This window comes from Cimex lectularius, unplaced genomic scaffold (assembly GCF_000648675.2).
Source record: "Cimex lectularius strain Harlan isolate CLEC.00 unplaced genomic scaffold, Clec_2.1 scaffold106, whole genome shotgun sequence".
Lineage (NCBI taxonomy): Eukaryota > Metazoa > Arthropoda > Insecta > Hemiptera > Cimicidae > Cimex > Cimex lectularius.
Genome location: NW_019392769.1, coordinates 1,520,232 through 1,547,116, shown reverse-complemented (window position 1 = coordinate 1,547,116; position 26,885 = coordinate 1,520,232). Strand labels below are relative to the sequence as shown.

Below are 26,885 nucleotides of genomic sequence, written 5' to 3'. Positions count from 1 at the left end.
GGATTTATTATACTTAAAACGACAGTTGGCCATAAAGAAGAATTGCACTATTTTTCTCTCTAGAGATAACAAAACTTTACCACCATAAAGCAAGATCATAAATCGTTAAAATCTCACATGAAAATGAAAACATGCCACCAACTATAATTAAGTTAATAAAAGTCATTCTGTTTCATTTCTATTGAAATTTTTTTTAAACAAAACCAAAAGTATGTAAAATATACAGATCATAATAAGAATAAAGCAATGAAGAGCATAAGGAGAATAAAGCACCATATGTCAAGAATATTTATTTAAAATGTATTATTTTTAAAATTTTAAGTAATGGTTACATAACAACTGGTGGGTATAATCTGGTTTGTTTTATTTATCATATTTTTGGCTTATTTTGAAAAAAAAAAAAAATCAGACCGTATAGAGATGAGTCAATCCTATTGTGCTTGCGTTTGCATGATTGTATGGTGTGTAAGCGTATGGAGGGTACTGCATTGTGCACTCTTTTTATACGAAACGAGCTTGAGGTCATACTAGGGGAAAACGGCATCAGTCCTGCCCACTCTTTCCTAATTTATAAGGGTGCTGAAGTCCTAAATAAGGTTTTCCACAAAATCGTCCTATATGGACCAATCCGAATAAAGTTGGGATGAATATGTAGATGATCCATTGATTGACGCCTAATCCTTTGAAAGTCCCTAGATCCAAAAAAAATGATACCAGAAACATAAAAATTCATCGATTTGTTCTGGACATATTAAAGTTTTCCTTCAAAACTCAGTAATTTCAATTTACTGTCGAGTAACTACTTAAATACAGTTACTACTGAGTAACTAAATGTTGGTATTTTCAATAAGATTTAAAAAATCAACACAAATTAAATATTCATATTTTGTTCAATTAAATGTTTATTTTATGTAAGGTCCTGGCTGGGATGAAAAAATACCCTCACAAGTGGGATTCGAACCCACGACCTTACATAAAAAGAATAATTAATTGAAATAATTAATATGGTCAATTAGACCACTAAACGTAAATGGATTAATAAATGTTCAATTTTCAATAAGATTACGGTATGGGTCTGGGACTTTTTATTTTTATTTTAGCTATCAAGTCTTCAAAAAAAAATTTTTGTTTGTTTTTGCTTATCAAGTTCAACATTTCACCCGCTGACCAATCTGTAGCTGTTGGGGCATACATTTCTCTAAATCACACTTTGTATCATGATTTAGTTCCTTAAGATACCGAAGTATGTACGAATGCGCAGTCTCAATTTTGGAAGAGAGGGAGTACTCATTGGATAACTGTGTTTCATTCAGGCTACTAGCTTCCATTATGGTCAAATACTTATAAATCCCCACAAAAGAGTTAGGAGACAACATCTTAAAAGAAGATCTTGGGCTACGAATATATCTAGGACCGAAATCGTATTGATCGTCAACGCTAAACTAATCTTTACTGCGAACACTTTGGACATACGGAGTGGAATTGTGTGGTTCTGCCAAAACAACTAACATCCATCTCATCTAATCCTTTCAATCAAAAGTAATCAGATAAATCGTCAAAGCTCCTCACCTCGTCACTAGCATCACCGTCCACAACACTTCATAACTTTGTCAACGGACTGATTCTTGGTAAACTCTTTGACAAGGTCCTTTGTAATATAAATCCGACCATTAATTTGGAACGAGGCGGCACCATTCCACTGTTCAATAATGCCGTCGTGTTGGGGGCATAATCACATAACCCTGAAGAAAGAATGGTGCTCGAGGGTCTGCCACCATATCAAACAGGATTTCGATCGAATCTAGCACCTGGGTTTGTTCTGAGCACTTAAGGGCATCCTATCCTCTAAACACTTCCTCACCCTAAAGTCCTTCCTGGCCGACAGGTACGTTAGATTACGGTTTGGATCCTCTCTCCTTTGTGCAAGGCCGATCCGGGTGTCCTCAGCCCGTAGACTCACTATGTACTCCCTTCCGATCCTGACACCATTATCCGGACAGACACTTCCAACTCCAACACCGTTATAGCTCACCGACCCTCAGGAAACACATATCCCTTGAACAATGGTTCATAAGTGGCAAATCTAATTCAACACCACGAAATCCGAAAACATAACCTTCATCCTCCGTCGCATCACTCTCCCTCCAACCTATTACAACCTATCGAAAACGTCATCCCTACCTTGGTCGTTTCTAGAGGTGCTACGTGGAATACACAAACTCAAAAGCACAGGATTTAAAAAAAATTACATACAATTTACATATGCATACAGCACTCAAACCAAGTGGGCGTAAGGCATAGAACTATGGACATCATACAAACCTCCCAATCTTCGCAGTATCTAGACCTGATAATCACTAATCTTTAATCGAGTGTTCTAAATTTACAATCGTACCATCCTTAACGACATAAATATTCCCGTTATAAAAGAAGTCCAATCTCCCTCTTATCCCCAGTTACAACAACTTTCCACGTAATGTCTTCCAAAAGATCTTCCTCGAGGTCTAAAAAGACAGTGTCCCACCTGACCTGCCCTCAGAGAAGGCGAATGATTGTAATGATCAATGATTTAGACCGTCTACATACGAACTTATTTAGAAAAGATCGAAATCAGTAGTTTCTTCAGTGAAATCAAGGAAGGAACATCATCCTCGTTTTTGCTCGTTGTCAATGATGATCAGTAACGATACAAGCGATGAAGCTGTCAAATTACGGTACTATCATTACTACAAAAGAGATGTACGCCAATTTACCCAACGAAATCCGATAACATAACTTTCACCCTTCGACACATCACGCTACCTCCAACCTATCATAAACTAGCGAAAACGACTTCTGGTCCCTCGAATTGTATCTAGGCATGCTACCTAGGACAAGAATCAAAAGGACAAGATTGAACCGACTGATTACTTAAAAGACTATTAACAGCAGATCTAAACTCTCCCTTGAAAAATAAATAACTTATCTATTCCCAAAAAATTTACACCTCTAGATCCATCCTAACTCTACTGCTTGAGCACTCTCTACATATTCCTCTCCCGAGAACCCGCCACGGCACCTTAATCGACGATGGCCTCGGACTGAATGCCAGCATTGGCTGGTTTTACTCGGCTGTGGCCTCCAGGTGCAGCGCTAGCATTAGTATCAATGCTGTGACCGTGTGAAAAAACGTACACAGTTGTAATATGTACAAATATGTATAGGCTACAAACCAACAAAAATTAAATCAAAACCTTGTATGAGGATATATTTATTTGTACTTTACCAGAAAAGATTCACTTTGTGTACTGCACAGTTTGAAAAAAGGGCTAGTCAATTTTAACAGTGGTGGTAATCATATAAACAAATAAGTGTAATGACGCTAAATAAAATGTTAAATAAAAGCTGTGAACAATAGTTTAATTTATGAAGAATGGGTGTGTTATTAAATTATCTGATGCAGATTTAAAAAAATTGATTGTATTTTGTAAACAAGGAAAATATGCAAGAGTTTTAAAGCCACATTTTTTTAAATTGCATGTTTAGATAGAATGAACAAGAAGCAGTTGCTTTTAAGAGACGTTTGGTGCAATGGAAGGAGAGTCTCTCTAACTCTCTCTAGCTCTCTCTCTCTCTCTCTCTTTCTCTCTCTCTACCTATCTCTCTTTCTCTCCCCCTTTGTAAATTTATCGGTAGAGTAACAAAGTGTAATATAGAAAGTTAGCCTGTGTTGATTAGAGTTGGTGCGGCTAACGTGATATAACCGAACCACTGATTGGCTGATACAAAGAGAGAATGGGATTACCTCTGGGGAAAGGGCCCCAATCAGATCAGCAGGGTGATTAGCCCCTTCTCTCCACCTCGGCACGACTTCGCCTTTCATTGGCTTACCCAACCTGTTTTCTTAAAGCAATAACATCCAAAGCTCTTACTTTATGTTTTTTCTATTTTCCACAGGATAAAGTGAAAATTGTATCCTCGGATAGAACAATCTTGGTATTTTGAATTTTTTTTTTATAAATCGGATTTTCTCTCGGTTAATCGAGCCGTATGAATAAATCAACCTGGATAAAAACAGCTTTTTAAAAACTTTACGGCAATCCGGTTAATTTGGTAATTTTATTTTAATTCGCTCGAGCAGTATGAATATTTTATTACGGGCCTGGATGTAATTTTTTCAGTTGTCGAATCCTCCAACGGTGTCGGAGAGGGGGTGTGTAATTGTAATTCGATTTTGTCGCCTGCCAATTTGCGTACTTTTTTAATATTAACCGAATTTATTTATTTTCGGACCCATTAGGTTAATTAGGTCGAAATAACTGCCTTAGCTTTATAACGGGATATAACACTAATGGCATTTCCATCCGGATCTCAAACGGTTTTACTCGATGACATGAAAAATTTAATTCGGATGTAAATACCTTTTTTACCGTGTTACATTTTGTGTAATTTTCGTTAAATGCGTTTTTTGACTAAATAAATCCTGATTTTGGGATATTTTATAATTTTTAAAGAATATTTCCTTCGTTGTTAGAAAGATTCAAGTTACACCCTTTTTTAAACAATTTGTAACAAGTGCAAAAAGTTCTGCATCTGCATTATACTTGATAACAGTTGTGCGTGTGTGACTGTGTTTGTATATAAACATTGGGAGACCCGACTTTGCCAACGATTTTTTTCTGCTGTTAAAATTATTGTATGTTATATTCAATTCCAATTAATTGTTCGTTTTATCTAAGCTTTTAGATTTTGATGAAAAATTAGTGTCACGAGCGGGATTCGAACCCACGATCTTCGGCTTAATGCGCCGCTGCTCTAACCAGTTGAGCTATCGTGAGTTCGATCCCCACGGACACTAACTCTTCAGCCGAAGGTCGTGGATTCGAATCCCGCTCGCGACACTAATTTAACTCAACCAAAAAACTTAGAAAAAATTATAAAAAGGATAATTAATTGGAATAATTAATATGGTTAATTTGACCATTAAGCGAATATGGATTAAGTTATATTCAATATTAGCACATTTTAAACATCTTTTGTTATCTCATTGAAGTTAATACATAAAGGATAAAGACATTAACACATTTAAAATTTTATTAAAATATAAACTAATCTAAAATTAAATTGACTAATATAAAAAACGTAATACTTTCTGTCTGTCTCTTTCTCTCTCACTCCCTCGTCTCTATCCCCACCCCTCTCTCTTTTTTCTCTTCCTCTCACTCTCACTCTGTTTTACTTCCTTTCATTTTCGGCCTGTTTGTCTCTTTCTTTGTTTCTCTCTCTCTCTTTCTCCGTCTCTCGCTCTCTCTCTTCTGTATCTCCCACCCTCTTTCTCTTCGTGGCACTCTCTCTCTCTTTCTCACTCTCTGTTTTCTTTATTTTACTTTCTGTGTCCTGTTTGATTCTTTCTTTGTTTCTTTCTCTTACACTCTTTCTTCCTATGTTTTTCTTTGCATCTTTTTCCCCCTCTCTCACTCTCTCCCCCTCACCATCTCATTATTCTCTATTACATTTTGTCTGGCTGTCTACTTCTCTATCTATCACTCTCTCTCTCTCTCTCTCTCTCTCTCTCTTTCTCTCTCTCTCTATCTATCTATCTATCTATCTATCAATCTATCTCTTTTTCCCTCCCTCTCTCTCCCCCTCACCTCTCACTGTCACAACGTCTTGCACAACAATTAAACAATTTAGATTTTAAGACGTTACGCTTTTGAATTTAGAGGTGTAGGGGCGTTATTATGGTCATATTTAGTCATAATTATTTACTAATGATAATGTGATTAGGTACTGGTATATCTGCAGTTTATACTGTGTTTAATAATGGACCCAAGGTGTTACCTTGGGAAACTCCTCCCTTAACCCTATGCAAATTTAAAGAAGCGGAACCAACCCAATTGTAAACTATCTATCAACCAGATATGATTCGAGAAATTAGAAAGTGTGTAGAATGCCCTTCAGCTTTCTGAGTAAACCCTGATGAGATTCGATCGAAATCCAGTTTCACGTCAAACCAGGTCGCCTGTATAATCGATCCGGGATAATATTAAAGGTGGGAATTGTGTGTCGGGTGGTTTTTTTCAAAATGGCTAAAAACTGGGAATAAACGGAAAGGACAGTAGAAACTTGTAAGTTGGTGCAGTTTTTGGGCTTAGGACTTGATCGAAACTTTGCTCTGGGGAATAAATGGTGGGGTGGATTGTTATAGTGGGATTAAGACTTTTTTTCTTATTTTTAAGTGGTAATAAACTTTTACTAAATACAAAATCACATAAAAAGTAATCATTTAAATGGAATAACTCTCCGGAATTAGTAGGATAGAATGTCTACTGAGAGAAACAAAACGTGGCCACCCTCGTTTTGGTGGTAAATACTCGTTATAATAATTATTTCTTTGGTTTTTACTGGATATTTTTACAGAAAAATATAAACTATAGCAAACTAAAAAATTAAATAAAAAATTTAACTGAGTAAAAGAATTTTATTAAAAATGTTTCTATGGAAACATTGCAGAAAATATTCAATTCAGAACAGAGTATTTCCCCCTCTTGCGTTGATCACCGCTTGCTTTCGGCATTGTTTTTATGAATTTTTTAATGTAGTGCTATGGAATATTTTCGTACTGCTCCAAAAGGGCCATTCTTTCCTTTAATTCCTGTAAATTCTCTGGCAACACTGGGCGACTTTTTACCCTCGTCCCATAGATGTTTCGATACTGGTTAAGTCGGGATATATGCTGGCCACCCAAACATTGAATTGAAGCCCGTTCCAAGTAGTCACCAACGATCCTAGCTTTGAGGGGCCTTGCATTGTCATAAAAATAAAACCGTCGCTAATTAGTGGTACATAACAACAACTTCTTGTGATAACACATCATCAATGTATCGCATAGTGTAGGGAACCTTGGATGAAGACCAAATGTGTGCGACCTTCCATAGAAATAAACCATAACACCACCACTTCCATAGCTTCTCCGGATTGAAAATGTTGCAGGGACATATCGCTCTCCTGTTCTTCTCTTGGCCTTCAGAGAGACAACAACCCTCACCAAGACTGGTAACTCACTACTGCAATTATAGAGGACCCAGACTCAGAGGAGTGCCAGGAATATTATTCGGTCACTGGCATCTGAGAAAACATCTACACAAATGAGCATATATACGATGATCCCATTTGCAGATTATGTAATGAGGAAGAAGAAATAATCACCCATATCACCTTCGAACGCAAAGGAACAGCTCAATGGAGACATAACCTAGCATACAGAAAAAAACCTAGGGAATGAAATTGTAGCAGCAACAGTCAATGACCTAATGCTTCTGAGAAGAAGGAGAGTCGATTGCACTGAACTAGGGAACTAGGAAGGTACAATAAGCCAGAAGGACTCCGCTTACTAGTTTCATCATCATCATCACATCTAATCCTTTAAAACGGACCAAAAATTATCGAATGATAATCAACGGAGAATTGTCAAGGAGATAATTAAAAATATTAAGGTGGCCACTTTTTTTGCATCTCAGTGTATTTTAAGGAAATACGTGGCTCGAAATTTCAAATATAAAACCGGTGTTCAAACAAAGAAAGTATAAAGTTAAGAATTTAATTATATCAAAATTGATTGGATTTCACTCAATCTATTGGTAATTTCTGAGAATAGTTTGTATATTTGATTATTAGGGGATAAGAGTTGAATGGATCATATACCACTGCAAAATTAATTTCTCTTATGTTTTTATTCCATACCAAGAGATCAACATTTTTACAGATCGATAATGTGTTTTGAATTAACAATCTGCGGGTATACAAGATCGTGGAATTAAATATTGACGATGCCAAAATTGAAAATCCCCTTCCCTTAAGAAGCCGGAGGTCTGGTCTCTGGGGGCTTTTCCAGAGGCTATCCCGAAATAAAGAAATCAAAGAATGGGGTTGGTAATCTGACAAGGAAGGAGTTCTGACAGTTGCTAATGTCGTAGAGCGAGTATTTCGTTTGTATTGACCAGGTGGAGGCAGGAGCCAAACTGGATCTGACTTTATAAGAGCCTCCGGGGAATTCACTCTGCCTTTCTATTATATGGATGCGGATTCCATAATAAAATCGTAATTTTTTCTTTAATATTCCTGCGGATGATTTATTTTCGTGAAAAAAAAACACGAACAACTAACTCAAATAGAAGTAGAACCTTTAGCTGATTCAAGAATTCAACACACCTATTCTCTTAAAAAGTGTAATAACCGTTAACGCTCTTCGTTAAAAAATGTCTTTTGTTGCAGGTCTGGTTTCAAAACAGGAGGGCCAAATGGAGAAAGGCGGAGAGGTTGAAGGAAGAACAGAGAAAAAGAGAAGAACAAGAAAGGGATGAGCAGCCATCAAATCAAAATAAGGTATATACACACAAAAAATCGTCAAATTACCGATAGTAATGGAAGTACTCATACGAGGATTTAGTAATATATTCAGTTGGTATGGAAACAGCGATGGCCTGTAACATTAGGGCGATATATTGACTTTAAGGGGTCTCAAGAGACTCCTTCTCAAAACTCCTTTTAACCAAATAGACACACCCCCATTTATCTATCACTTCCTTTTTATATGGAAATTCACTTGATGTTTAGGGGAAGAGACTGAGGGGTGAAAGAGCGTTACGCCTCCGACGTGCTGTTAGGCTTTTGTACCGAACTCTTCTGCCTTCCATGAACGCCTATAATTCATTGTCACGTGTATCGTTGTACTAACAAGATAATTGTGAGAACATGCCCCAGCTTCCCTGCTCTTTATTAAATCAAGTAGAACAAACTAGGGCTAATATGTACCCTGTCCGTCGGATGATGTCAAATTAAAAATAGACTGTGTCTGTTAGGAAATTTCATAAACTCTAGGCCAATTATTTTATAATTAATTTGTTTTTCTATTTTCTCGACTTATAAGTCAAATCGTTTAAGAGTGATTATGAACTTGGAATACTTTGTTCCACCCAGATGTAATGAACCGCACTATCGCAGATTCGAGGAAGTACTACTACGAACTAAAACGAAATAGTACGAGTTCTATCGTAGACAGTGAATAGTTCGAGCTGTAACAAAAACAGTGATGAGGAGAGACGAGATAGTACGAGTTTCAGTAAAAACATTAACGAAAGGAGAAAAGGTAGTATTAAATGGTACATAAAAAGTCACAAAGCGATACGCGCTAGTGTATAGTAGTACAGTAACATATTAATTGACAAATTACATAGGACATAGGTACTACATAAATTTATAATTTAGGGGGAAAAGTAACGGGGCTCTGCATATCCTAAAGCAATCTTCCAAAAATTTAAATACTTTAGGTAGATAGTGTAGAAACCTCGGATTCACTTAGTGGGGGAAAAATTTACCAAAAAAACCACTAATCATCTCAGTTGACTCATATTTGGCAATTAAACACATTTTAAAGGAATTTAGTAAGTGTTGTCTAATAATAAATAATAATAGCTGTTAACTACAATCCAAAACATCTAAAAATAACAATACCATCAAATGTAAAACATAAACAACAATAAAATATAAACAGCAATATAATAATAAAAAATAGAAATAACTAAATAAATATAGGGGAGTTGGTGGCCGCAACGGTTTAGACGTTGACACAGCGCTCATGTAAGTTAAATGTCCCGGGTTCGAATCCAGCGGCCCTGCATTCGAGCCCGACATGCTTACAAATTGGCTTTTTTTCAAAAACACCAGCACCCCGAGAGTTGATATAACCACTGTTGTTGCGAACCCTCGTACAAAATAAATAAATAAAACTAAATAAATAAATATGGCATAGCTCTAAAACAATGGCAAAATATAAATATCACAGGTATAACACACAATCCTTTTTTTTTTAAATAGTTCCTACTCACAGTAAGTTGTTTTGCAACGTCCGGATTTCGAGCCTTTTAGCTCATCATCAGGTTGAAGGACTTCTACAACCTCGTCTCTCGACATGAATTGCTAAAGTATGCTAAGGCATTTTATGCATATGGTCAGGAACATTAGAGGCTCTCATAGAATTCCTCCAACTAATTAATTCTCTTCACTGTAATATAAATTTTACATTGGAAATTGGCAAAGATGGTTGTTTGAACTTTTTAGACCTAAAACTGTCCATAATAAACAACCTAATAGAAATAGACATATATAGAAAACCCACAACTACAGAAACTATGATACCAGCGGATTCTTCCGCACCCATGGTCCCAAAAGGCTGCTGGTTTCATTTGGCTCATAGACCGGATGTTAAAACTTCCGCTAACATCTGATAACTATAAAAAAGAATTAAAAACTATTAAAGTCTTGGCAAAAAACAACGGGTATCAAGAGATATTTATTGATAGGTTGGTAGTTAAAAGAATAAAAAAATTAACTTTAAACGAATCAACAATAGGACTCAGCCATCCCACCACAAATGAATCATTAGGTTTCCGTTGTTTGCCATACATTGGTGAATTATCGGAAAAAGTTAGTAAAATTTTTAAGCAAGAAGGTTTTAGAATAGCTTTTAGAAGTATGGGTTCACCAAAAAACATCCTCTCAAAACCTAAAGAGAAAGTAGATAACTTGGCAAAAAGCGGGGTTTACCAATTCAATTGTAATGATTGTGATATTAAATATATAGAACAAAGCGGTAGAGAAATAAAAACAAGAGTAAAAGAACACTTGCCTAAATCGAGCAAATTTTCGGAATTTAAGGACCATCTAAAAGAAACAAAACATAATATCAATTCAAATCTAAATACAAGAGTGTTACATAGTTTCAACAAAGGGAAAGAATTAAATTGGTTTGAGAAATTTGAAATTAAAAAATGTAAAATTGAACATGGTGATAAATGCATTAATAACATAACAGATTTGGATCTACCTCCCATTTTAAATATGTACATAAATAATATCAAACATCCAAATAATTAAACTAATTATTTTAATTGTTATTATTTTTATAGTAATTTAATAATATTAAGTATTTACTAGTATAATATTGAGCGCCATTAAACAAATCAGCTGCTAATTGGAACGTCGCGTTGGCGGAGGTATCAGCGGGTTCACTTTAGCAATTCATGTCGAGAGACGTGGTTGTAGAAGTCCTTCAACCTGATGATGAGCTAAAAGGCTTGAAATCCTGATCGTTGCAATACAACTTACTGTGAGTAGGAACTATCTTTTTAAAAAGGATTGAACACTCCCTCACTCCATCATTTATAATTTCTATGGTATAACACACAAGCGCTTAAGGATCAGAATCATTAAGGAGTCAGATATTTTTCATATGTAGAAGTTACATGCTTTATTATTGTTTTTACATTATATTATGCTTTATTCTCCTATGTTTCCACGAAACTTATTTCATTTTGTCTCATAGAGAGACGTGCAAAAAATTGTTTCGTACTCACGACGCGCTAGTGTGACTTAAACATAGACGATCTAATACAAGACAGTACGAGTTGCTAGATAGACAGTTTTGAAGCGAGACAAGGAAGTTCAAGTTGGAATTAAAGCAATGACAAAGCGGGTCTATTTGTAATTTTTACCAAAAGCTGAAAGCACTTGAAACCTTTTAGTTATACTAAAAAATTCTTTGATCCATCTATATTCAATTGCGCGTTGAATATATAAAGCGCCGATTTTTAAAAACTTAAATAATTTATTTGTGTTTTATTATAAGCCCTTTGGCTTTTTACAACCGTAAAACCAGAACATACAGGTAAATACCGACAAATAATCATAGTCTAATTAAATGCTGCTATGTCGCAAGGAATGAGAGAAGGATAATGTGTCGTATTCCTTAACCGATTGTGATTCCGATCATTAGGTGATACTGGGAAGCCCATTAGCAAACGGCATTATTCTGATGATGAAGTGCAGAAGATCCGAGACATCTAATCAAAATGTTCGGTCTCCCCTGCGATTACCTCGGATTATACGCCCAGCTCATTAGGCATATCAACACCTGCTACACCGACGACAAATCAAACGGAACTAAATGGAATTATAACCGAAGTTTTAATCGTTGTTCTTGTTTGATTCGCATTGTTTTCGTGAAGGACCACTGTGAAAATTCTGATTTCCTTAAGTTGTTTCTTTTCTTTTTGACACGGGTGGATAAAAATTATAAAGGAGAATATAGACTAGGACAAATCATAACAAATGAAAAGAAAATGACTATCCTTGCGGGCGAAACCTTACGTTTTGTAAAATGCTAGTGATTGTTTGATCGCCCCATGTGGTCTGCAGAGTGTTGGTGGTTTTCGATCATTTTGGTTCATCCTTGTTTTTCCGTCAGATTTCGTCGAGCGACGTACCTGAACAGGATTGATTTGCGTGTTCACGATGAAGATAAAATTTATGGAATTTTATCTTTGTTTAGCATAGAATTTTTTTATCATGTTGTAGTGGTCAACTATCGAAGTTAGCGAAATATGGCGAGAGAAGGTATACCAAAACGACCAAACTACTAGTTGATTTACCACAGACCGAAGAAAGGAATTTTTTCACGAAGATCACCAGGTCTTTAGCTATTACACATTCTACAATAAAAATTATTTTAGTTTTATTTAGGTACGATCTTAGGACCTTTGTATCAGTGCCGTCATAGTGCTCATGGCTGAAAAATCCTCACCAAAATTGGCAAACACATGGGTACAGTTAGATAGGGTAAAACTAAGTTCAGGGCGATAGGGCTTTCTCAGTTTACTGATCACTGGTATCTAAAAAAACGAATACATAACATGGGTATATTCAGTGATGATTTTGTAGGTTATGCAATGAAGAGGAAGAAACTGATCCTTCATATGGTTCACCTATGCCTTATGTCTCTGTAGTATATGAACTTTTGCCTGCTCTCCAACTGCTTATTATCGTAGCATAACTTTTAATAGACCCTCAAAGGAGAACGGTGGAATTTGTTCAAATAAACGGGGAATCTTTCATAGATCTTTTGATACCTGACTTGAGTTTATTGTTTTAAGTAAATCTGTTTAAATTTCGTAAGATAGTACGAGTTAATTATGTCAATACACTTCAGCTAATTCAGTTTTCAAGTATTCATGTAGAAAACATAGACCATGCGCTAGGTTTGACAGGACCAGGGGTGTAAAGAGTTGACCACGGAAGTAGTAAATCCCCTTAGGACACGTCCATTGGTGGCAGGATGAGGAACCACAGTTAAGTGCCCCCTTCAATATTTATCGACGGTCCGAGTATATCGCCCTCTATTTATTCCGAAATTGATACTATTCCATCGGCCGGGGGTGGATGGTCGGCGCGGGGGTTGGGATTTAACTGTGTGGGGGTGCCGTGGGGGTGAGCCCGGTTGCCAACGGCAACGCATTATCATAGCGGAATCACGGGCCCAGTCCCATCCCCCATCCCCCATCCCATTTATTCACATGCAAATCAGATAAAGAGATGGTAAACAAGATGGCGCCAGGGAGGCCGGCGCCTCTCTCAACCCCTATCTAACCAGTTCAAACGAGGCACATCAACCCATTCATAAACGATACATTGATCCCGAATTATCTATCGATAAATGACGACCACCTGCTTCCTTAAAATCCCACTATCTCTTCATAACTTAATATTTCTTCCAGAATATGGTTATTTAACAACAGACCTTAGTTCAGGATAAATCTTTTTCCTAAATAAGCCGCTATCTTCAAAGAACAAAGTTACCTCTTACTTCTTATCTTATACCATATTAAATTTTAAACAAATGACCTTAGAACTCTTAGATTTAATATTTATAACTTTGATAGCCAGTTAATAAAAATAATTTAACCAAAGCTACATGGTCATTTGTTAAATCTTCATCAATCATTCATGAATCATTCACTGCAAGGTAAAGGTTCAGGGTTCGAATCCAGCGGTCCTGAATTGGAATCCTTTTATTATCCTTACTTAAAAATGGACTTCTTTCAAAAACACTTGCAACAGGGTTCACTCGTAGTTGAAATATCCTCGTAAATAATGTACTGTTCTTCAATCAATGATCTCAGGAGTAAATTCGATGTACTATGACATTAATAAATTTTTAGTTGTGTGTTTCATTTTAAGAAGTTGGTTTAATTTTTCTGATAAGATTTTTGTTAATTGTGTTATATTTTGAGGGTGAACAATTACCTCTTTCATGATTCGATGAGGACACCTATCATCCCTAGACCTCTCTGCTGTATACCAAATTGCCAAAAACGTAGATCAATCAGACAAGGGTTAAGAATAAGTTCTCGGTTCGATGGAAAATGTAGCCCAGGACTGAGTAATGGGAAAGTTAATCAAAGGATCATCGCAGAAACTAACGGCAGAACTACTAAATCTAGGGTTCTACCGGCTATCCGTTATCCACACATGTACCTGTTCATATAGCATAACGATTTTTTTCGAAGTCCTGATGAAGTCGATATATTCTGCCGAAAGGTCGACAAGAAAATAAATGTTGTTTCTGTCTTCCTGGCCTCATCCCCAATCTACCTTTTGGAAAGAAAAATATACTAAATCTAGGACTTGCTAGGACTAGAATAATAGTTGAACTGCTAACTAGACACTGAAGTGTCCTGAAGCATATGTATAAGACTCGGAACTACGGAAACAAGCCTGAGCTGATATCGCCAGGAAGAAGAGGATAATGAACTGGAAAAGCCAAAGCTAGTAGCTAATGATGATTTCACAATAGACCAGTATTGAACGCGGTGCGCTAGGACATGACTTATTTGCTGACTTCTTTTAACCTTTCACGTTGAATGCCTTTTATTGATTTTGTTAGATTTCATTTAATTTCTTTTTGGTAGCGCATTTTATGGACATCAACAATAATAATTTATAGAGTATGGTATTACTATAGGGAATTGGGTGAAGAAAAAATCCAAATCAATTTTTATTGCCCAGTAATAACCAATAAATTAAATCATTGTCAATTGTTAAATATAATTACAAATTCCGTTACGTTTTGGTTGAAACAATCTATTCTACATCGTAATTATTCCTATGTAATAAATACAAATTTCACCTTAAATAATTTAATTGCTCGGAATAGGATGTCTTCGGGAATAAAGGTCAAGTCTAAATAATATGTGTAGTAGAAGGACGATTCTATCAATATTTTGGAAAGTTTTTACCTCGTATGTCAAGAATTGAGGCCGGGCATGTCGTGACAAAACTTCCTTTATAAATTCACCAAAGCACGATATTACGTCTCCAGACTTGCAGCTCTTCCTAATAGAGTTTAAAATGGACAGGATGACCTGAAACGAACGTTTTATTCCTTTCAAAATTCCAAAAGAAAAACTAAAAACATTTTTGGATCCAGCGTATCAAGGTGGAACTACCTCTATTCAGCACTAGGATTGCGCCAGTAAATCCATTTTTTCGATGCGGAAATTTTTTTAATATAAAACCATCGGGTTGAAAGAGGAAACTGTTGTACTTGTTGAAATATGTTGGCTCCGTCAAGAATCAAAGACATCGGCACGTATTTTTTCTGAATGTGAGGCACTAAGTTACAGCTACTTTCAAGAAATTCTCACAGCAAGATAAGTGCACGAAGAAGCACCAAGTACAGTGCTTGTACTATTTTATAAGAAAATGTTTTATAAGAAAATTCCACAGTATGGTCTTCATGTATGGGTTTCACATTAGGCATACAAAAGTTCGCAGTAGATAAAAAGTTGGAATCCTCACTTCGTTGGTGAAGGGGGGGGGCAAAAATGTAATTATAATTCGGTCCAATTATAATTACATAAGCTACCTATCGTACTATCTACTAGCGTCGAGTTCAATTTTCATTTTTAACATACTTACCACGATTAGCACTGGTAGCATGGAAACTTCAAGACTTGCGTATCAGATGATCATCATGTGATGAAATCGGTTTTAGAGGTCTCCTTTGCCACAATTTCTTCCAAATGTGAACCATCTAAATGATTTTTTCTTCTTTATTCTGAAGGAGGTCGTCGTAGACGACAATTCAGTCTGCTCCAGCCCAGGAGTAACCGGAGGAGCGGAGGATTCGCGTCCCCTGACCCCGCCGTCGGATCAGCAGAACAGTCCACAGAAGTAAGTTGAAATTATAACTGAATATTTAAAGTTTTTTTTAGTAAACATTGTTTAATTTAAAATTTTGTAATTTGCGATTGTCAACAGGTCTCCCGTGTCTAGCGCTGCGACGAGTCCTGCGGCTCCTAACATCACTCCGGCATCGCCTCATCAATTCTCGCTCTTTTCTCCTTTCTCCAGCGACGGGTGAGTACGAATTACATTTTTATTTTCAACCTGACGTGGTATGTTTACCGGTTTAATATAGTTCGTACTAGAACAAATTTTTACCTGTTGAATTTGAGAATATGAAAATTGAGGGAAGAGTTGCGAAACAGTGCAACAATAAATACATCTTACAATTAACCAGACAGGTGGAGATCATGGTGTCAATTATTAAGGATAACGTTAACGGCCTCCATTTAATACAATTGGAGAATAATTGAGTAAAAGTAAAAGTGCTGTTATAATTTTGAAGGACCACCACCCCCTCTTTGGTTCTGGTGCTGTTTATTCAAGTATTCATTAAGTCGGGGCACTTTCCATTACTCGACCGAAAACCGGGCTCAAAGACAATATCCCCTATCAGCCCGAGGTCTGGAAAGGGGGAAAAATTGACGTCAAAGTTGATTAATCAAGTGCTTTGGGTTCTCCATCTAGTTAGCCCCGCCGCAAAAGGGGTTCATCCATTAATACGTCATCATCATCAACCGGGGACTCCCGGAATGAATATTTAATACAGGGAATCTTCCATCGGGCGAGGAGCATCACCCAATTATCATATTTTTATATCATCAAAGGGAAAAAGTACATAAAAGTTAGGAGATGAGCGCTGGGGAGCAAGCGGGAGGTTCGGTCAAATAAAATTGAATTTATTTACTCTCTTCCACAGCCACCCCCCGAACCCTCTTTTCCTTGAGAAGAAAAAATGTATCTCCGGCCTTGATGCAATAACAGGACCAGAAACTTGATAGAATTTTTAAACAAAACTTGACTATATACATTTTTCATAGCGGAGAAGCTGATACTCTTTTTACTTTTTACAGATGTATCCCAGAGTCGGAGGAGGGGGATGTAGGCTAACTTTTTAAAGTGGGTGGAGGCATAAAGTATTCATATTCCCCCTCCTATCTGTGTGTGTCTTAATAAGCTTCTTTTAAAATAAGTCTGTATTTTTATGCGAAGAGTCGGCATTAGGATGTCCACTCAACTCAGAAAACTAATTTGGAAGGCGAAACCCGAGTCTCGAATTTTTTCCACTTTTTTCCCTCTCCGCCTCGAGGATCAAGGCTTTGAAGTAAAGAAACTTAATTCACTATCCGCTGCTACGAACGAAACTAAGTTATGACACTGATCTTTTAAAAATTCTCATACGTTCACTCATTCTATATTCTACTTAACAAGTGGTACGGCCCTAGTTTGGAAAGTTAAATTCGTGGATGTAATTTTTTTCTACATTCACTTTTTGATATAGCAGTTCGCAATTATGAGAGAGAAAATCCTGAAAATTCTATAAGCCAAAAAAGGGCAAATGTATTCTCCTCCTATGTTACGCCTTTTTATGATTTTCTAAGATCATTTATTCAAAATACCATTAAATAAAATTCATTTGTCCTATAGAAATTTTCCATTCAAATTTCATTTATAAGCAGGAACTGTTTCACTTTAAATTCAAATATAAGTCAATAGTTGCAAGGCTATTTTAAAGATATTCTGTCTAGAGAAACGGTAGTCACTTCTTTGATTTTATACATTGCAGTCGCAGTTTGTATAAACACGGGATTTCATCGCGAAATACAAATTAACCCGAATAAAATATCAATAAATTTAAGCCCTCAGGATATCAGTCCTATTCCAAAGTAGATGAATAATACTCATGTTCAAAATTTATCAAACACTCTACACATTTACCTGCTCCAAAGAAACTGATAAGTGACTCGAGTTACTAACCAGTCCGCAAAACTGCAGTTGCTCGGGTGATTTTCTAGATGGACGATCAACAGGCGAATATATTATTCGTAAGGGTAGTTGAATAATACTCCTGTTTTCAACTTTCTGTATTTACAGTATTTCCCAATTCATCGGATCCATCTGAAACTAAGAACTAATAACAATAAAGTAAGTCTTCTTCAGAATATCACTTTTCTGTGCTGCAGCGTCTGTTTATACGCAAATATCCTTGGTTTAGGGAGGCCATAAATTAAAATTTCAAAGTTGTTTAAAAATTGAATAAATAACTCATGAAACTTGCTGAAGAATGAATCGCTGTCGTACATTGTCACCTGGCTATCTTCACTTATGAATGTAGGGAAAAAAAGCGTTTCTCAGCTCAAACAGGTGTAGATTTGAGAGAAAAACCAAAAAGTACTTTTTTTAGAACAATCTGCAACGATCATCATGCGCAATGTAAAATAACCAATCAAGTGGAGAAATTATCTATACTCATAAGACAGTCTAAACATTTACCTGCACAAAAGAAACTGATAAGTGACTCGAGTTACTAACCAGTCCGCATAACTGAAATAGCTCTGTTTGGGGTAATTTTCAAGATGGACGATCAACAGGCGAATATATTATTCGTAAGGGTAGTTGAATAACATCTTGTTTTATACAACTTTAAGCTTCCAGGATAGAAAAAAGACGATACTGAAAAGCCATGGGATGGAGTTGGAAAACATACGCAAAATTTTCTTTGCATTCTTTCTCTCTGTAGTGATGATAATATCGTAATTTGACAGCTTCATCGCTTATATCACAACTGGAATCATCATTGACAATGAACAAAAACGAAGATGATGTTCCTTCCTTGATTTCGATCTTTTCTAACTATGTTCATATTTAGCCGGTCTAAATCTTTGACGGCAGGTCACGGTGATAATGTCTTTTTAGACATCGAGCAGGAGCACGGAAGAGATTACATGGAAAGTTGTACCTGGGGATTAGAGGGAGATTGGACTTCTTTTATAAAGGGAACATTTATGTCGTTAAGGATGGTACGGTTGGAAATTTAGAAAAGGGCGTTGACACTCGATCTAAGGATTCGTGATTGTCAAATTTATTCTGCGAAGATTGGAAGGTTTGAATGAACGCCATAGTTCTATGCCTTATGTCCACTTGGTTTGGGTATTGTTTGTATATGTAAATAGTATGTATTTTTTTTTTATTCCTGTGCTTTTGAGTCGTGTACTCCAGGTAGCATGTCTAAAAACGACTCGACATATGGATGACGTTTTTAGTAGGTCGGAGGGTTGGATATTTTTTTGGATATTTTTAGATAGGTTGGAGGTAGAGCGATGCGGCGGAGGGAAAAGGTTATTTTTTCGGATTTCGAGGGATTGTATTAGATTCGACATTTATTGAACCATTGTTGAAGGGATAGGTGTTTCCGGAGAGTTCGGTGAGCTATAACGGTGCTGGAGTTGGAAGATAGAACAGCAGCAGCTGTTGGGATAATGGTAATGGGATCGGAAGGGAGTATATACTGAGAATATTGAAGGGCTGAGGACACCCGGGTCCGCCTTGCGCAAGAAAGAGTGAGGACCCAACCATACCCTAACTAAAGTACCTGTCAGTCAGGAAGGACTGTAGGATGAGGAAGTGTTTTCAAGAAGCCTATTTGACATGGGGGAAGATCCCCGAGCCGCATTCTTTCTTCAAGGTGTATGTGATTAAGTCGACGGCAGTATTGAACAGCGGAACAGTGTCGCCTCGTTCCTAAAATGGTAGGAGATTATATTACAAAGGAGCTTTGCAAAACGTTTACGAAGACTGGGCATTAAACTTACAGGATAGTAGGTTAAGTGTTTTAGTGGGGTTAGGGATTTCCATGGTATCATGAAGTGTGAGGTTCGGTCGCATTATGAAGGGAGGTTACTAACACTATTGGCTTTGTTGGGAGTTTACAAAGGGCTGAAGCATCTATCCTTGGAGTATATCGCGATGCCCGAAGAATCTGCACATCTGATATTCATTGACAATCTTTTCCATATGACCTCTGTATCTGCAGTGAATAGCCACAGTTAAAACGCTTAAATTCTTTCTGTTTCTTCTTAAACATTCTTTTCCAATCTTCCAAGACGATTTCCTGTCATCGTCCATTGACTCTTGACGACTACTCTCAATGGGTGTGGCTGCTTTAACCCACCTTGCGTTTCATTTATATGTCATTTCATTTTTTTCACCGAGAGAAACAAACAACGCTATAATTAAAACCACAAAATAGTATAAATCACGAAAAAGTGAATTTTGACAAACGAAATACTTCAAACTTTGCCTTCTGGTCACCGTCGTCTTGGGAGAAGAAGCGTTTCACTTTGTCGCCAGTGTGGCGACCTTCCATATCAAGGCTGTCCACACAAGAACAGCAGTGGCATTTTGACGATCTTTTGCTGTTTTTCTCCTGCTAGCCTATTACCTATTAGGATCATAGACCATTGCGGAACCAAAAAAACATTGATACATCACATGTCATCAATGAGGGCAATTCGTGAAACTGACGTTGAACATAGTATTGGGAGAATTGCGAAAAAACTGAAACAATTCCACCATGGTACAGAACACTTTAAATGCTTAAAAACATCATTCCGTAGTTAAACGTGTTCATGGGATATAGTCAAGATGGAAGCATTGGTAAGTAATGTTTCCAGTTGACAGGCGGGTGTGATCAATAACGGCCTAGGTGCAGATAATTAGAGCTTTCGGAGGTAAATACTGATTAGGGCCCTAGGAGGGAGAAGTTGTTAGACAGAATTAATTCTGTGGGTAAGCGAGCTGCAACACTATTGAATATTAAACCGGGACGAGAAGGCGGAAGGGGAGCGGCCAGGGTTGAGTCTCCTACTTGTAATGGACTAATGGGGTTTCGCCCATAATTGGCACTGGGCCTTAATCCACTCTGATTCCCTCAACGGCGGACGAATTCCCATCAGTCTCACACGAATCGTATTATGCTATAACTCCTGGGGACGGTCACTTCAGCACAACAAAAACGTTTTCTGTTGACAGTTGTTTCATCAAAATTGATCGCCTTATGTCCTGATCATCACGTCAGGTCACTACCGGCATAACAGCATCCATAGCGGAAAATTTGTTGCTGATGTTTTATATTTGTCTGTCCATAAAACAAAGACAAATAACTTTCCTTTATAAAAATACCAAAAAAGGATACCGAATTTTAGTAAAGGTGAAGTTGAAATTTACAACTTGGGAGACTATAAGACATTCTGAAGTGATTAAAAATCATGGTCAATTTGTATCGCTTTTAACTCATTACTTTATTATAAAGATGCCAAAAGATTCAAGATAGTCAATATATTTATTTGGAGATCGTGAGGTGCGGTCTGGTGTGACGTAGGTTTTAGAAAAACATTTTCTTTGTCGTGCCAACGAACGTTTCGATCTTTATTGAGATCATCTTCAGAGTCTGGGATTTATAAACATTGTTTAAATTTTACAAATACATGGAGGATGTGAAAAAAATTATGCAATGCTAGAAAATTTTGGAGATAAAAAAATGAATTTATACAATGATAGAAAATTTTAGATTTAAAAAGAATGAATTTATACAATGCTAGAAAATTTTAGATTTAAAAAAGAATAAATTTATACAATGATAGAAAATTTTAGATTTAAAAAAGAATGAATTTATACAATGCTAGAAAATTTGATATTCAATCGAAGTATTTGTACTCAACAAACACTTTGAGTGAGTACAAATACTTCGATTGAACATACAATTTTATAGCATTGTATAAATTCATTCTTTTTTTAAATCTAAAATTTTCTATCATTGTATAAATTCATTTTTTTATCTAAAATTTTCTAGCATTGTATAAATTCATTTTTTTATCTAAAATTTTCTAGCATTGTATAAATTCATTTTTTTATCTAAAATTTTCTAGCATTGTATAAATTCATTCTTTTTTAAATCTAAAATTTTCTATCATTGTATAAATTAATTTTTTTTCACATCCTACATGTATTTGTAAAATTTAAACAATGTTTATAAATCCCAGACTCTGAAGATGATCTCAATAAAGATCGAAACGTTCGTTGGCACGACAAAGAAAATGTTTTTCTACAACCTACGTTACACCAGACCGCACCTCACGATCTCCAAATAATCATTGGCTAACTGTCACTAAACACCACAAATAGTCTTTATAGTTTGAATTAAGTCGAAATTTTCACCTACGAGGAACGGAGATCCCAAAAATATTGGTTAGGAAGCAAATTATTTCTTTTCCAAGTTTAATTTTGCAATTAACCGTTACATCGAGGATTTACAAACTTAATAGCATAAAGTTTCTAATTGAAAAAATACTAAAAGAAATATCAGAGACGTTGTATAGACTAAATATCACAACTACAGCGGAAACAAGCGGGCCTGAAGATGTTTTGACCTTCTTCAAATAGATCTTTATTGTTGCGTGGCGGATGCCTGGCGGGCAAAGCCAAAAAATAGCTCTTTAGTCTTCAAATAAAAAATTGGCCTTTCACAGTTCGTCTTTCTCAAAAATAGTTTTAAATTATTCACATAAATGGTAAATAATGGACTGTTCTTTTTATTCTAACGGAAGCAAAAGAGGCAAAAGATATGGTTAGCAATATTTTGGTCAGCCGCAGACAGTTCTTTCGGTCTACTGTTCTTCTTTGCCAGGTTGACTTTTACAATGTAACTCTACCTGAGAGACAACAAAAAATTTTATAATATACGGCACTTTATTGTAAAATACCAAAAGAAGAAACAGAGACGGCGATCATATATCACAACTACAGCGGGAACAAACGGATCTACAAATGTTTTAACCACCTCCAAATGGATCTTTAGTCATCAAATAATTAGCTTCCTTGGTTCTTCTTTGCCATGTTTAATTTTAAAGTAATTAATCCTTAATTAAGGTTTTGGTTGAGATTAAAAAAGTCAGTGTCACAAGCGGGATTCGAACCCACGATCTTCGGCTTGATACGCCGCTGCTCTACCACTTGAGCTATCGTGACTCGATCCACTCGGACACTAACTTCCCATCTCAACCCCACCTTTTGAATTTTCCCTGCTTTTTGCCTTAATTAAAGATTAATTAATTGAAAAGAATTTATTTGGTCAATCGGACCACGAAACCTAATAGATTTAATTTCAAAATTTTACATAAAAATTTGAAAGAAAAAATGGTTCTTATTTTTAAAATTACCAAGAGCAATTCTTCTTAATTATTAAGAGGCAACAATCAAGGCATAATTATGTTTGCAGCCATTTTCTGTTTTTCTTCTGAGGGCCAAAGATTTCGTCACGATTATTTTCCGAAATGAATTGTTCGGAGAGTTTAATTCGCGATGAAAGCCGTGTAAGCCCAATTGGGCGCAGGGGCTTATGCAGAAGGAAGCGGCCATTATGTCACTTTGATTCAAGTAGGTTGTTGAAGGCCGGGGAATTAGTGATGTAATCACCGCTATTGGTATGTCAGGCTAACTAACTCGATAATATATTATGATTTATTTGAGGATGTATCAATTTAGACTATTAGTCGATCCGGTGATACGAAGAACTAATGAGAACTAGGTCGTTACCTGACAATCGGAAAATACCCACTAGTTGATGGTTCGACTATGTCAGTAATGAAATCTAGCTTATTTATATTGATGAAAAAATTCGTTAAAACTGAATGTCTCGATCCTTGTGAAATTTCCGCTTGGAGTCTGCGGGATGACGAACTTGTAGTTTGTTCGTTTCGGAACAAGGAAGATAAATAATATCTTTAAAAGTTTTTTATTTAAAAATCGTGAGATGCGGTCTGGTGTGATGTAGGTTTCAAAAAAACATTTTCTTTATCGTGCCAATGTTTCGATCTTTATTGAGATCATCTTCAGGGCTCAAAGTGTTTGTTTGTCTTCTGTGTAATTGTGCCATTCTTGTGTGTCGTGTCGAGAGTGTCTTTAAAGTTATTTGTTTATTTCGTTTGTATAATTGTTTTATCAAAAGTAATGTCCATGTATGGGGCATGTTTTTTCTTGATCAATTAGAAAAAAAGCTTGAATTATAATTATTCAAAACTAGTGGCCTGCTGGGGCAATAGCTCCATTCTATAGTCGGACTCATGGAACGATACGAGTTATGAACGCGGGAAAATGGAATGCGAATATCAAGTTGATAGCACCTAAACTGCAACATTGTTAGTTGGTCATTTTGGAGTCCCATCCTGGCTCAGTACATGGATAGATCAGTTGGGACAACATGGGATCACAACGAAGGCCTAAATCAGAAATTAACTTTGGACGGTTTTTACGATATTGCACTATAATGTGTCGATAACCAGGTGGTTCTCCTTTTGTGGAATAGAAAACTCTGCTGTAGGATTGTTAAATCTACGCACATCAACCAAAACACTATCAACAAAACGCAAGTTCAAAACATTCGTCTTGGATTGCTTCAGCTACAGTCCTGTATGCTTCAGCATAAGAGTTTTTGTCTTAACTTCCACCAAGTCACAACTCCGCGGTCTAATTTTTTTATTTTCTGGGCGTCCTGAACAGCTTTGGAGGAGTTATAAAATATAATTGACCTTACGTCAGGACTTCCCCCTCACACTGCAACAAATCCGATACGAACCAGTGAATCTGCCCTCTTATTTGAAAACAGTAAGGCCCAACTAATGGAATTTCTTTCCTTGTGGTATAAAAAGAGGCGAATGCCATTGAACTGTTGTAATTCCGTATATTGTTCATAAAATTTGGACAATTAAAGAATAGTTCCTTTAATTCCAAACTTCCGTGTGGTTCTGGGAGTGAAATAAGACTATTATGGCAGCAGGAGTTAAAATTATCACTGGTTTTCTCAAAATGTTTAGCATTGCAAAGCATACATCTAGCATCCATTGAATCTAAGGTGTGCTCGGTTTTGGAGTTTAGCATAGTTTTTCGGTCATCGTATACGGAGTGAATAAGATTTTTTCTTTTTTGTTTTGCATTTTTTCCGTGTTCGGAACGGAAAACCTGCCCTCGCATTGGTAGACGGCCACTTCTTTTGATTATTCATTCCAGCTAACAGGCTGTTAAGGTTAGTAGTTAGTACTTCAAAATACAATAGAAAAAATATAGTATAAAATAAATACAACAATATAACATCCAATACAATATCGATGAATATGATGACTGTTCAATTATAATGTCTCTGGTTTTTTTTTTGGTTTTTTTTTTGGGGGGGGGATTTTCAAGTAACACCACTCGTTTCACTTACATTTATTTCACCGACGGAGGATATATCTCCTTTCTCAATGAAAATACATGAAAAATCACAGGTGGAAGAAGTGTTGCACAAAACGGTCGAGTGTGAGGCGAAATATAATTTTCATTTTTAAGTGTGAGCCTGGAAAAGACTCCACTTACACAAACAGGATTTATCCCAGTAAAGGTTTTTTACTCCTAAAGGTCATAATAAGGGTCATAAAGATCATATAAAATCAAAAAACTAAATGTATTTGTATATTGTAGGCGTTTCTCTTGTATACATTGAGAAAAGAGGTATATCCTCCGAATCGTCGGTGAAATAAATGTAAGTGAAACGAGTGATGTCACTTTTGACTGAAAATTCCCCCCCCCCAAAAAAAAAACCAACAGAGACATCCAATACAATACATTAGAACAGTTATGTGGTTAATCACAGACCACTGATTATTACAAAAAAATACAATGCACGAATTAAAAACATAATACAATAATAAAAAAAATGTACACAGTAACACAACAGTATATGAAAGTGTTGTAACTGTAAATTCAACGCGGAGAGGCGTACACAACGGCCGTCGGACGACTTACAAAATTGGAATACAGCGCTGGCCCCACCAGTTATATTTTAAATACTTATTTAACGCTCTCACGATTAATAATTTTTACTTTTGATAATAAATTTGCGGTTAGAGCTTTCGTTTAAGCTAACATGAACGAAAATTCGTATTCGGCCGTAATTTTGATCAGCCTGCCGGGCGATCACTATGATAAATAAATCCATTTATGTTTTAGTGGTCAATTGACCAAGTTACTTCTTTCAATTAATTATTCTTTCAATGTAAGGTCTTGGTTGAGATAAAAAAGCCAGTGTCACGAGCGGATTCGAACCTACTACCTTCGTCTACATACGCCGCTGCTCTACCACTTGAGCTATCGTGACTTAGATCCTCTCGGACACCAAATCTCCATCTCAACCTGCAACCGTTCGAATTTTCCTTCTTTTTGCCATTTTCACGATAGTCACGATAGCTCAAGTGGTAAATTAGCGGCGTATTTAGCCGAAAGTCGTGGGATCGAATTCCGCTCGTGACACTGGCTTTGTTATCTCAACCAAGCCCTTACATAGAAAGAATAATTATAAATAAAGATGAATTGTTTCTAATACGAAAAATTATGCTAATTTTATCATCATTAGCGCATAATTGACCATACAAAATTAAATTAAAAACCAACTCGAACGATTTATTCATGTTGTTTCGTTATTTAAACGTGTTTAAACCGTAAAGTAGAAGTACAAAAGAGCTTTTTGACGGCTTTATAACCATAAATTATTGAAGAATAATGGCCAACGGTCTAATAAACAAATCAATAATAAAAATAATAATTTTATGTTCTTTATTTTTATTTTTTATTTCGTGATTTATATTTTACTGATTTAGAAAAATCAATCTCATTGGATTTCTTATCTCTTAAATGATATTAATAAATAATGATTCATCACAAAACTAGATTAATCTGACCCGGAGATCGCCACTTGCATTCAAATAATTGTTAACTTAAAAAAAATTGTTTTTTTGATAGAAAAGTATAGAACTTGACGATAAGCATCCAAGCCATTTTGAGTACATTCATCTAAA

The 26,885-nt window shown here is 36.2% G+C and overlaps 1 protein-coding gene across 1 annotated transcript in view; it reads left to right on the top strand.

The window, feature by feature from the left end:
* The window catches only part of LOC106662135 (dorsal root ganglia homeobox protein), a gene marked incomplete at its 5' end in the record, with an annotated part of 92,011 nt that overhangs the window by 30,583 nt on the left and 34,543 nt on the right, over window positions 1–26,885 (top strand). The window contains 3 exons of the mRNA XM_024227553.1: window positions 8,254–8,364; window positions 15,938–16,047; window positions 16,135–16,233. Of these exons, the coding sequence (XP_024083321.1) occupies window positions 8,254–8,364; window positions 15,938–16,047; window positions 16,135–16,233 (320 nt within the window). The remainder of the gene's footprint in view (window positions 1–8,253; window positions 8,365–15,937; window positions 16,048–16,134; window positions 16,234–26,885) is intronic.